This window comes from Bradysia coprophila, chromosome IV (genome assembly GCF_014529535.1).
Source record: "Bradysia coprophila strain Holo2 chromosome IV, BU_Bcop_v1, whole genome shotgun sequence".
In the NCBI taxonomy this organism is placed as follows: Eukaryota; Metazoa; Arthropoda; class Insecta; order Diptera; family Sciaridae; genus Bradysia; species Bradysia coprophila.
Genome location: NC_050738.1, coordinates 13,064,836 through 13,076,641, shown reverse-complemented (window position 1 = coordinate 13,076,641; position 11,806 = coordinate 13,064,836). Strand labels below are relative to the sequence as shown.

The 11,806-nt window shown below is 33.6% G+C and overlaps 1 protein-coding gene across 1 annotated transcript in view; it reads left to right on the top strand.

Moving 5' to 3' along the window:
• The first annotated feature begins 310 nt into the window (after positions 1-310).
• The window catches only part of LOC119066361 (zinc finger protein 502), a 32,982-nt gene continuing 21,486 nt past the window's right edge, over positions 311-11,806 (top strand). The window contains exons 1-2 of the mRNA XM_037168779.1: positions 311-791; positions 7,744-7,887. Coding sequence (XP_037024674.1) covers positions 626-791; positions 7,744-7,887 — 310 coding nt within the window. The 5' untranslated portion in view covers positions 311-625. The remainder of the gene's footprint in view (positions 792-7,743; positions 7,888-11,806) is intronic.

Sequence of the window (11,806 nt, the reverse complement as noted above, 5' to 3'; positions counted from 1 at the left end):
TTCAATATTATATTATTTCCAATCCAGTCAAGTCGTACACATATTTGTAACAAAAATCTGCCCTCTTTATTCAATCTATTGTGTTCACAATAAGATTTCCAATGATTATTTCCAACGGAGGAGATTTTCATTCCAGTTAATGCACTTTGGTATATAGAATCGAATGTACGATACAACTAACGGTGTGCCACGCCCACAAAATGGTTTCAGCATGGAGGGGAGATGGAAAAGGGCAGTGCTTTATATTTAAAAAAAAATCTGTTGCTAAATGTTATACAGGCAATGTCTCCTATATCAAAACAGTTCGGTATCAGTATTTACGTTATTTTGACAGAGATCGGAGCGGAAATTGCGATTACGTAGAAAATATATACACATTTGACTGACCATGATTTAATTTTGCTTTTTAAACAATCATCAAGATTTTTTTTGGTAATCTCTGCAAACTGACCGATGGTTTGATTGAAATATCCAAGCAAACTAAACATGTGTCACGGAAATTATTGTGACGTGGGTGGATAAGTGATGAAAATTTTAATGCTTGTGGTGATTATTTAGAACTTGTAGTTAATGAAATTAGATTTGTGCATTTTTAATTTGTTTATCTGAGAAAAAGTGATGCAAAATGGAGATTACAGATATGAAACCACAACTACCTTTAGATTTTAGTCTCAATGTTAAGTCGGAGGGTAATTCGAATATTTGTAGTAAAACTGATGTTACAAGTGTTTTGTTGTCAGAAAAAGGATCACAATCTGCCTTCAAAGTAGTTACACCAAAAAATACCGACGGTAAGTTTAGAGTTTGTTTGGATTTAAATCGTTTTTATTTTTCATCTCGTTACAAATGCTATAATTTTAAAGTAATTATCACAGTTTGAAGGGCGTAGTAAGTAGATAGATACGGATTTGTAACTTGAAATTGCTTTATGGGATAAATTAAAGTTCGTCACATGTGTGTATTGATGCAATTTTGTTTTTATAGTTTATCGTTCGTTATTATTTGCATAAGCGCACTTTTTGCCTTATCATCCACGTTATAGTCTCATAATGGGGTTGTACATTATGCATTATTAGCAATAACAGAGCGCTCTCTTGCAATGGAAATTTTGAATTGAATACCTAGAATTGTTGCAGAGCTCTATTTGACTTATGAAAATGTCTGTATGTGCTAGAGAGAGCTATAACTACACTCGAACAAAAAGTGAATTATATCAAGTTTCCTGATTAGATATGTAGTTGTTCGTTGTTGTCACTTGCATAATTCGTAACCGCAAATTTTTAATTAACAAATGAGGAGCTTAATTTTTATCGGCTGCCTTTTTATTTGTTACTTGGTACGTAAGTATCAAAACATATAAATGTCGATTTTCATTTGCGGAACGAGGTGTGTGGACTTCAACTTGATGCATTTTACTTTTCATTGGGTTCTGAGTTGCTAAATTGTCGAAGAATAATTAAACACGTCCAATTAACAATTCTTCTCGTGACCAGATTAATACTGTAAAAATAGACATCTGTTATCGAAAAAGATGACCGAAACAGATTGTGAGCAAAGGCTATTGTGATCTAATATAAAACGAAAGCTATGTTAAAACAAATGAAGTAAAAGATTTTACGTGTTACGGCATGTTTCATTTTCATTTACATTGCCTAATAACGTAAAGCATTGTACTTACAAGGTTCCAAGTTGTTATTTGACAAGTGGGGAATACAGCCCTCCCCTTCGGTTCGGGCTGTAACACCCCACTTATCAAATACACAAATTGGAACCTCGGAAGTAATATACTATTGAATCAATAACTTCGCCATATTTTACGTATAAAGCAAGTAATAGATTCAATGCTACTTATATCGCGATGTAATTGCCGTTCGTACTAGGATAAATCGATAGAACACATTACTATCAGCAAGAATTATTCCATTGTAGGGGTCATTCACAAATTACGAACGCACCGGGGAGGAGTTCTCGATATTTTCTTGATACAATTTTGTGTACGTAGGGATAGGGTGTAATTAGATGAATTTGAGGTTTCATGATCATAATATTACTAATCCAGCTTTGCTATCTCGTTTTTTCCATTTGGAGTCGTTTATAAATTTCGTAATGCAAAAATAAAGATTTTCGAGAACCCCACTTCACCGCAAAATTTATGAAATTTGCTACAAAAATTAATGTCCCGCAAGAATAATGCCCACACCTCTTCTTGTGTTGCGTAATTTATGAACGACCCCTCTATATATCTGATGGAATTTCATCGTACAGTTTCATTGTCTGTAAGTGTTGACAATTTTCATTCTGCAAACTGCTGTCGGGTGGTGTGAAAAATTTAGTCAATTTAAGTGCCGAAACACAGATAGGAACACCGACGGTGGAACCAACATCTCTTTTTGTGCATACACGACTCGACATTATGGATGTTTGGGGATTAGATAAATCTTTGAAAGTTTTGACATTTTTTTTCATTTTTGGCGCAAGAGGGTCCGTTATTGGTTACAGAAATGTAAACGTTTTCTGGAAATGAAATCGATGTATAGATACGAATTTTTAATTAAATTAGAATCTTCGACAAACACAAGAACGGTTATTTAGATACTTCACGCATAAAAATACTGGATCAAACGCCCGGAATGGGATTATTATTGTGTAAATGCGGAATTATGAAGCTGGTCACTTTAATGAAAATAAATCTTTCGATGATAGGACACGTTAAAGCATGAAACGTTCATCGAACGTTTCTTCTTCTTTCGTAGCCACACATGTGTTCAGTTAATTTCCACTTTAATTTGAGGCAGCAACCAATAAAATCACGTCATACGCATTAACATTTACGCATGACTAGACGACGAAAGAAAAATAAATCCGTAGCCGGATATAAAATATTACTTACATGTGGCACTTTGACTGATTAATATACAATAAATTGCTGTGCTCAACAAAATTTTCTTTTGCAAATATTTCATCCATGCAGTGATGTAACAGATGAGATAATGACATCAGTCGTTATAAAAAGTTATGTATGGTATAAGCATGTTAAAAATTACTTAAATGAAACAAACATATGCCGATTTAAAAATGAATCGCAATAGAAAAAAAAATGAAGTTATTTAAACATCATATTCACCTAATTGACGCATGGGTAAGCAATTTTTTTTGCCTTGTCATCATTGTAATTAGGAGACAAATTTTTACTCTATACATATGTATACGTAGGCATCTGTTTTTCGAAGGCATAAATCACAAGCAGTTCTGCGACACCACCGTTCATTTCATTCACTTTAGTGCTCGAATTACTTTTTTTGTATCTGAAATGCTACAAGACACATAAAAAATGAGACGAAAGAATTTACACCATCGGAGAATTTTGTTGCTCAACATTTTTAATTCATACGTTTGTGAAAGAATAGGAGACCGTTTAGCATTTTCGATGCTCAGGTACATACTACAGGGATGGTGAATACAAACCAGTAGAGTAGTCTGTTTTTTTAAACTTATACTTAGTTAGTCCGGTGATTGTCGTATATTTCAGGTGACTGGAGCTTATTTATCTGCAAATATAGAAGCAACAAACTCTTCTGATCGATTCCTAATGTTTCTCTGTAAAAAATTATGTTTATGTATCGTCCTCCTCGTATTGTCGAAATCACCCTTAAGTCATTTGGACACAATTTCATGTAATTCTAATTTCAATACAAATCGGGAGCCGCTGTGATTAAAGTTGTTAAGATCTCCTTTACGTCTTTTTAAGATTCTGTCCTGGACCTTCATATCTTGAGCTGACTTTCTTATTTAAAACGATGAACAGACAATAGTTACATTACGTCCTTGTTTGGATATTTGTATTTTGCCGAGGGAATTTGTAGCCAGATCCGAAGTCGAGGGCTATAATTCCTCGTGGCAAAATAACAATCTCCAAACAACTAAAACACATAAACACATAAAAAATGATATGCACCGTTGTCCAAACGTTTATTTTGACGAGTTGGATAATGATCCGCGCCTTCGGCTTAGGATCACAATCACCAACTCGTAAAAATAAATATTTGGACATAGGTGCATAATATTTATTACTTGATACAGTGTGCTGCAAGTAATATATTGTGACAGTTGGTATCAAAAGTCGGTCTATTACATCTGTCAAAGTGACGTTTTAAACGTCAAACCAAAAAAATTTAGCCACATAATTACAAAATCGTTTATTTTTCTAAAAGTCTCTTCCGCTGATAGAATTGAGGAAAAATACGCGACTTCTTAACTATTGACTTTTGATCCCAACTGTCACAATATATTATGTACCTATTGCCAGACTGTTATTTTGACGTGTAGGACATTATTGCCAGAGCCGAAGGCGTGGGTCAAAATAACAGTCTGGCAATAGGTGCATACCATATCTTATCTGTCGAGAACAGATACATTGAGATAAGTGAAAACTCCCTAGCTCGAGATTATCGTTCTAGACAGATAAAACATATTGCTAGCCTAACCGCATTATACAATTGACTACTCAGTTAAAGTGTTCACATATTCCAGGAAAATTACACCAAATTGGACTGCTTACAAAGCTTCTATACATTCGTATTGTCGCCCTTCTATCGTATGTTCCTGTAAATAAGTATGGGTATTAACAACGCATTTCAAGCATGAGTGGTCCTCTAAATAGGGTACTGAGCATTGACAGTGTATCGAACAAATTTTGACACTGTAAAAAAATTCGGACAATTTTTGTATACAAGATAGTACTCTATTTGGCAGCTGTCATTAATAGCACTTTTGCTTGAAGTGCGTTGGTATTACTCAAACTTGTTTATTGCCCTTCTACAAACAGCAATTGTATCGCAACATAACTATTAAATCTGCTACTTCTTTTGTTTCAAGTATCGCTTAGTGTATTTTAGTTTTACTTTACATTTCAGTATTATAAGAGAACTCGAGCCTGAGCCCATAGTTTATTTGTTGTCGTTGTCGATAGCAGATGATTAGTAGGTTCATGAATAAAACTCACAAGCATTCACCAAATGATGGAAATGGCACTTCTTGTGCGAAATTGGCTTATCGAGGCATCGCCGAGGTCGGTAAACACATTTCCATCATTGCCAAGTAAGGTATTTTCTTCAAAGACTTGAGGTAAAGTTTTGGCTACTTTACTTCACGTTTTTGAATACAATGTTTGAACATCCAATTTAAAGAAAGAAAATTCTAACTCATTCCGTACCTCAATCGACACCATAAGAAAAGTACGAATCTAATGCTACATCTGCTGATCCATTTTAATTACATTATAAAGATTTTCAAAGCAAATTTTTTACAATTTGCAATTAAGTGCGACAAACAAAAAGTTTCGTACACAAATCCTCGCACAAAAATTTTCCACAAAAAAAACCATGACTGGTGTGTATGCGATACTCTATATACGCAAGAGCATAATATTTAGAGTATGATATACCCCCACGCTATAGTACATATATATATAATGTGAAGACGAAACCTCATACGTACATGGTGTAATCAAAATCATTACAACTAAAATATCATACTGAAGCGCAGAAGGTGCTTTTACAGAATATTGCTTTTGATGAATTAAACCATGGGTTGTCACTGTTCTGAATCGCCGCAACAATATGTATAAAAACTGCAGGTTTGCACCAGAAAACAAATTGTGCTTTTGTTTATTTTACTCATAAGCTAGTGACACTATAACAAATGGGATAGAATATCACATAAAATTATGTTTGGTCGAAATAAGATTAATTAAAATTTTCTGCTACATATATGTACAATGATTTTTGTTGCCATATGTACTTTATGTGGCTCCTCTACATATACATGTATCTGGATGGGGAAAAAAAGAACAATTTCCGTAATAGATTTTTTGTTTTGATATTTCCAGCTTCACAAAATATAAACTGTACAATGCACGATGGCATATTAACTTCCACTAACTGAGTTTTTTCCCCGAGTTTTTGTTATTTATTAGACATTTGGTAGCTGTCCGAAATTTATTGGAGTGGTCTTCACTCACAGAAAGTTTAACGTTGGTTTCACTCGTTCATCATCGTCATTTTGTAATTCGAGATGATTTACTTTGGGTTACTGTTTGTTTTTTTCTTCAAGAAGAATACCTTTCGGATATGAGGTGATTATTATCTAAGTAATGGGTTGAAGTTTACTGGAATCTCATAGATTAGATGTGAGAGCCAGGGAAAGATGTAGCGCTGGCAAACAAAAAAATCTTCGGCTTTACCCACATTACATCGTTTCCAATTTTTGTAAAATTAAATGTGAACTTCAATCAAGTTTATCCAAAGTTTATTTGTAATAATTGGGAGTTGGAGATACAAAAATAAGCTTAAAACAGGAGCCAGATCACTTAGGGTCCCCACGCAGTCAAAATAAAGCGTTCCGATATGTCTCCGTATTGCTTCCGTTTACGTAAACCACGACTTTTCCCTATTGTTGAAAATGATCTGTTGAGTAAACGGAGGCAAAACGGCATGCTCTTTTTGACTGCGATTGCAGCTTTACGCTTTTTAAAACGCAACACATAAATCGGATCCGATAAAATTCATAGTTTCATTCGCATCTGTGGGTATCTGGGAAATTTATCCCATAGATGATATGTAATATCCACATAAAGTCTGTTGTTTCATTAGTATTTAGAATATCCGAAAATTTTCTTTGATGTAAAATCTATTACTTCACTACTTTTAATATTCATTTTTCTATATATCAGGACGCTGACTTGAGCTCATCGCTTACTTTCGACGTCATTGTCAATAACAGATGACTAGTCGTTTCTAAAAGATTGAAACATTGTATTTTGTGCTTTAAGTATTTTCCCAATTTCAATGTGTTCTTGGCTGGTATAAGTTAAAACGCTACATTACCCCGATAGAATAACTATTTAAATGATCAGACAATTTACAATTCATAAATAAAAAATTGTGTGCAGAGATTGAAGTTTTTACACGCTTACACAGAGGTGAATCGTGTCAATGTACTTGAATGCAACGATGAACGTTCAATTTGATAAGAAATCATAACACAGAGTTAAGCAAATACACAAAAGCCTTAAATTCATTCTGCATTCAAACACACCCGATTCAAACATTTATATACAACGATCCACACACAACCGAATCCACAGATATATACGTATGTTTTACTTCAGTTGGAAAGTTATACCAACAATTTATTATACGAGAATCTGAAGCGTTTAAATTTTTGACCGTAGTCACTGTATGTTTGCTTCAAATTGGAATAACTCCACTTTTAAGCATTTGTAAATCTTTAAAGCAAACAAAACATATATTCAAATGTAACGATCATAATTTTTCTACTCTCAGCATTCTACACCAGGCGCACTGTTTTAAATCATAAGACCAAACAAAGAATGATATTTCCTTAATTGATTTTATTAATTAATTTTATTACACGCACACATTACTTCTCAGAAATTTAAGCGGCACTTAAGGACAATTAACACAAAGCGATTTTGATTAGTCTTAGATTTGTGAAGATGATTTCTCAGTTTTTCTTTTTTTATTTTTCGAATTTATTTTATTTTCATATTCGTGCATTTTATTGATGTATACGTACTGTAAGGGACTTTTTAACGAAGTCATCGCATTTTGTGATGGTTGGATTTATATGATTCTTTAATTAGAGTAAATTAAAAATAAATTTATTAAATCAACAGCGCACAAAATGTTTATGCTTTTCTCTTTGTTTCTTTTCATGTGCCAGGCATTCGAAATGCATTATTGCCGTTTCCACTCAATTCAGACTTTTATCGACGATTGTATAGACCAGTGCAGTTGACATCAGTAACAACAGATGTAACAAAATTGCAGAGAACGACGTCGCCAGATGAAACGAAACACTTTAAAGGTAAGCTTAACAACCAAAATTTAGTTATCCCATAATTATAGTCAAATATAATAATGTCACCTTAATTCACTTCCAACCTACGACGTTATATTTCTTGAATTTTCCATATCCAGCTCGTATTTTGTAGGTTAACATATCTTGCATGTGAGACAGAAAATTACCATAAGCTAGCAGTAGTGTCTTTTTATTCCATCAAGGTCATTGATAACATGTATTTTTCACAGCATAGTAACAATCGTCAGCAGGACATTGCCAACAATAACTAAAATTAATCTGCTACTTCTTTTGTTTAATATACTGCTGAATGACTGACTTTATAGATATCAGAAACATTTTGCCATATAACTGTTAACCAGCCTGACTTTAGACAGATAATACAAACAGTTAACTCTAGAAAGCTATTTAATTTCCCATTTTCAGGTCGTACTCGCAATCCGTTCCATCATTTTTGCTCATAATTTCTTTGATTGGATAATTAAGTATTTTTTATTGAAAAGATCCAGTTCCTATTGTGATCAATTCCGCTCTGCTAATTGAAATCAATTATCGTTCAATCGTTTGCTATTATTATGTGATGACCGAATGCGAACGATTGCCACACAAGTTCTGCGCTTGGCAAATGAAAGGAAATGCGGATAAGCCAATCAGTAATTTAAAATTTATCATTGAGAGAAGATATGGATTCAATTTAATTGATTCGTAAATGACAATATAGCAAAATTGGTTGAATTAATTTTTTATGATTTTATTTCGACGTAGTTTCGGTCGGTGGTTGTTAAATGAAGACCAGAAGAGATAAAGGCATTTATTAAATTATTGTAGTGGCCTATCAGGTTTATTATAGAAATTGTAGCATCGCTAATTTGTCTACCTGATTTATTCTTTTGGATCGTCCGTCCTTCCTGCATGTGTCAGTAATACATTCATTTCGATGCCAATTTGATTTCTCTATAAGGTTCCCAGTAAGATCACTTCTCAGGCCAGAACAAAAATTTCTCGTAAGCTCCTTATGAGGAGACCAAATGCACGATAAAACGCGGTGTTTTCGCTTAAAAAATCGCCGATAATGTATAGAAGACTATAGAAGAGGTGTGTTTGAAGGAACAGTTAAAGGTACAGTGCATAGATCAACAAAACTCTACAACTCACTAGCTCTAATGATATGCTACGTATACGGTTTGAATTTGAACGAAATGCTTGTGATTGTGATTGTTTTCAATAAAACTGCAATTTCATTTACAATCAGTTGATTGAATGAATTTATTGTGACTGGTTTCGAGTTGTATATTTTCGATTTATCAGTGCGTCCATAAAATTGCTTCTATATCATGCGGACAAAATTCAAAGAAATCAGTTCACCATATAACCGCAGCAATAAAGTTTAAAAATACAATACACACCTAATAACACCGAGATAAGGCCACAATCAGAAATTTTTATAAATTTTTTCGAATATTGCTCAAAATCCTTAAAATCACCGAAAAAAAATGATTGAATCGGCCCAAATTATTTTACAACCTCATTGATTATGACGATACTTACTTTACAAATGTTGTTTTTTCTCTCTTCTATTTATGTGACTTTAAAGTTGTACAAATAGATGTATGGTTTAACATTTTATAGTACACATATATGACTAAAACACCAGGACAAACTTATCTTTATTTTGATTTATGGCATAGATTTGAGCAAACACACCGTTTTTATAGCACTATAGCCAGCCGTATCGGCCGTATAAATATATATATTCTGATATGTGTACGAATATAAATACTTTTAGTATAGAAACGTAATATTTTTAATATCTACAATTGATCGTTTGGTATTATAAAATATTAGCCACATATAGCCTAACCGTAACCATTTGCTAAAGGTGACAAAGAAAGGTTCTTCAAACAGTATATTCGCAGATCTGCAAAGTTATCAGCAGATTGATTTTGGCAATATTTTATACAATAGACATACTAACACACGTTGGTTAGGATGGTCGAAAATAACAAAGTGTCGAAAATACAAATTTTTACAGCAAAATTACAAGTCTCACGTCGAAATACTGTATGGTCTGTTCATCATCAAATCGTTAACATTCATACATCGCTTTATTCTATTCCAACGGAACTACTTGGAACATCCTACGAAAATCTACCAGAATTTGTGACTCCTCCATTATGCGAGGAGTGTGAGCTTTCAAAAGAGTTTATTCAGACCATTTAATATCAATGCTTCACAGACAGCAGACTTTTGAGATAACCCATTTTCGGATGCATCCAAACTTCCAAACTTCGTGAAACAATTTCACTACAAAAACATAGATTTTGGGTACAGCCACTTTCCACTAAAATTTATTTCAAGCTCACCGTGAATGATTATTTATGACACCGAGTGCAAAGTACTCTATTAGGCTCTAGATGTGTAATTTTGACACGAGGTCGCAGGCGGGTTGTCATAATACACATCAGGAGCCTAATAAAGTACTTTGCACCGAGATTCATACAACGATTTTTGCAACAGAGACATCTTAAGCTTTCAACGATGCAGGGTTGAGAAAAGACTTTTTTGTCGTGAGATGTATCGGTATATACTATTTGTGTCAAAGGGATCTTTGTCGAATATCATGTGCCTAGAAAAGTATTGGTCCCTAGAAGCCAAAACTATTATCAAAACATTTTTCGATGCTAGTGGGAAATGATCAAAAACCGAGTCGTATGAGATGTTGTTGGAAGGTAATTGCGAGTACGTTCGAGCAGATAGGGTCTTTTTGGGTTTAAAATTCACATACACTGAGATATGGGCAGTTGAAAATACACGGAAATTTGGTTAATTTGGCGAAGTTGTTACGGTTCCTCTGTAACCGAAAGGCAATAGAAACACCGAAAAACTGTTTTCCCTGGTTTTTACTTGCCAGATTTCGTTATTTTATGTTGAGTTATGTTCGTTGATATCGAAAACGTAGGTCATGCTCGTAGATCTTCGATTAGAGGAATCGACTCTCAAATTTTTGCACTTCAAAAGTTAATTCATTGCGGCACTACGTATGTATGTTTGGTGTAGTTGGAAAGCTGAGGCCAATAGCAATTAGGGTTTTCAATGTTATCGAAAAACTTGGATTTCTCAGAGTGGCTGGTTTTATAATGTTAGTGACTATAAGCAGAGTTCTGTCTCCAGTTTTGCGCTGAGAACATTTTGATTTCTGCAATAGGGTCAAAAACAACTGTACTATTCACCGAAGCAATATATTTTCATAATTTCTGACATTTTCTTTTGCTTTGTAACATTCCATTGAGCTGTTGCAGTATAGCTTTTTTGTTGTTTTATTATGGGTATTCAATTTATTGAAACAGGCTTTACACTAATAAATGTCTAAAATGGTTTCCTGTGCCGATTTCAAAATCAAAAATTATCTCTTACAATTGATACCATCAGGGTAAAGAGTGACCGGATCGTATACACAATTCTTATCAAATGTTTATTGGGTAACATTCGAAAAAAAAATCATTTACCTCATCATATCAATTAATTTCCCAGATAGGATGCAATAGTATACCTAATATCATTAACGGGTATTGCTAATACACGAACGAAATTACCCGTTATAATCCATTCTCACTTCATGTGGAAGTTAAAATACACAAGCCATTTTTTTTGTTATAAAACAAGTCATCATCCAGCATAGGTAGGTAGGTGTATACACAATAATATAACCATAATGATAAGGAAATATTTGGTGTGTTATCGCACATTTTTAAATAGGGCATAGGTTTCGACTATAATGTAATACCAAACTAAAATTGAGCCAATAAATCAATCACTTATAGTCAACAACAATTTAACCAATAGAAAATGTGATTTATCGCGTGGAATAAATTTGGGTATACGTATATGCGATGGGTTTCGTTGATTGCACAAATTTAATTATATT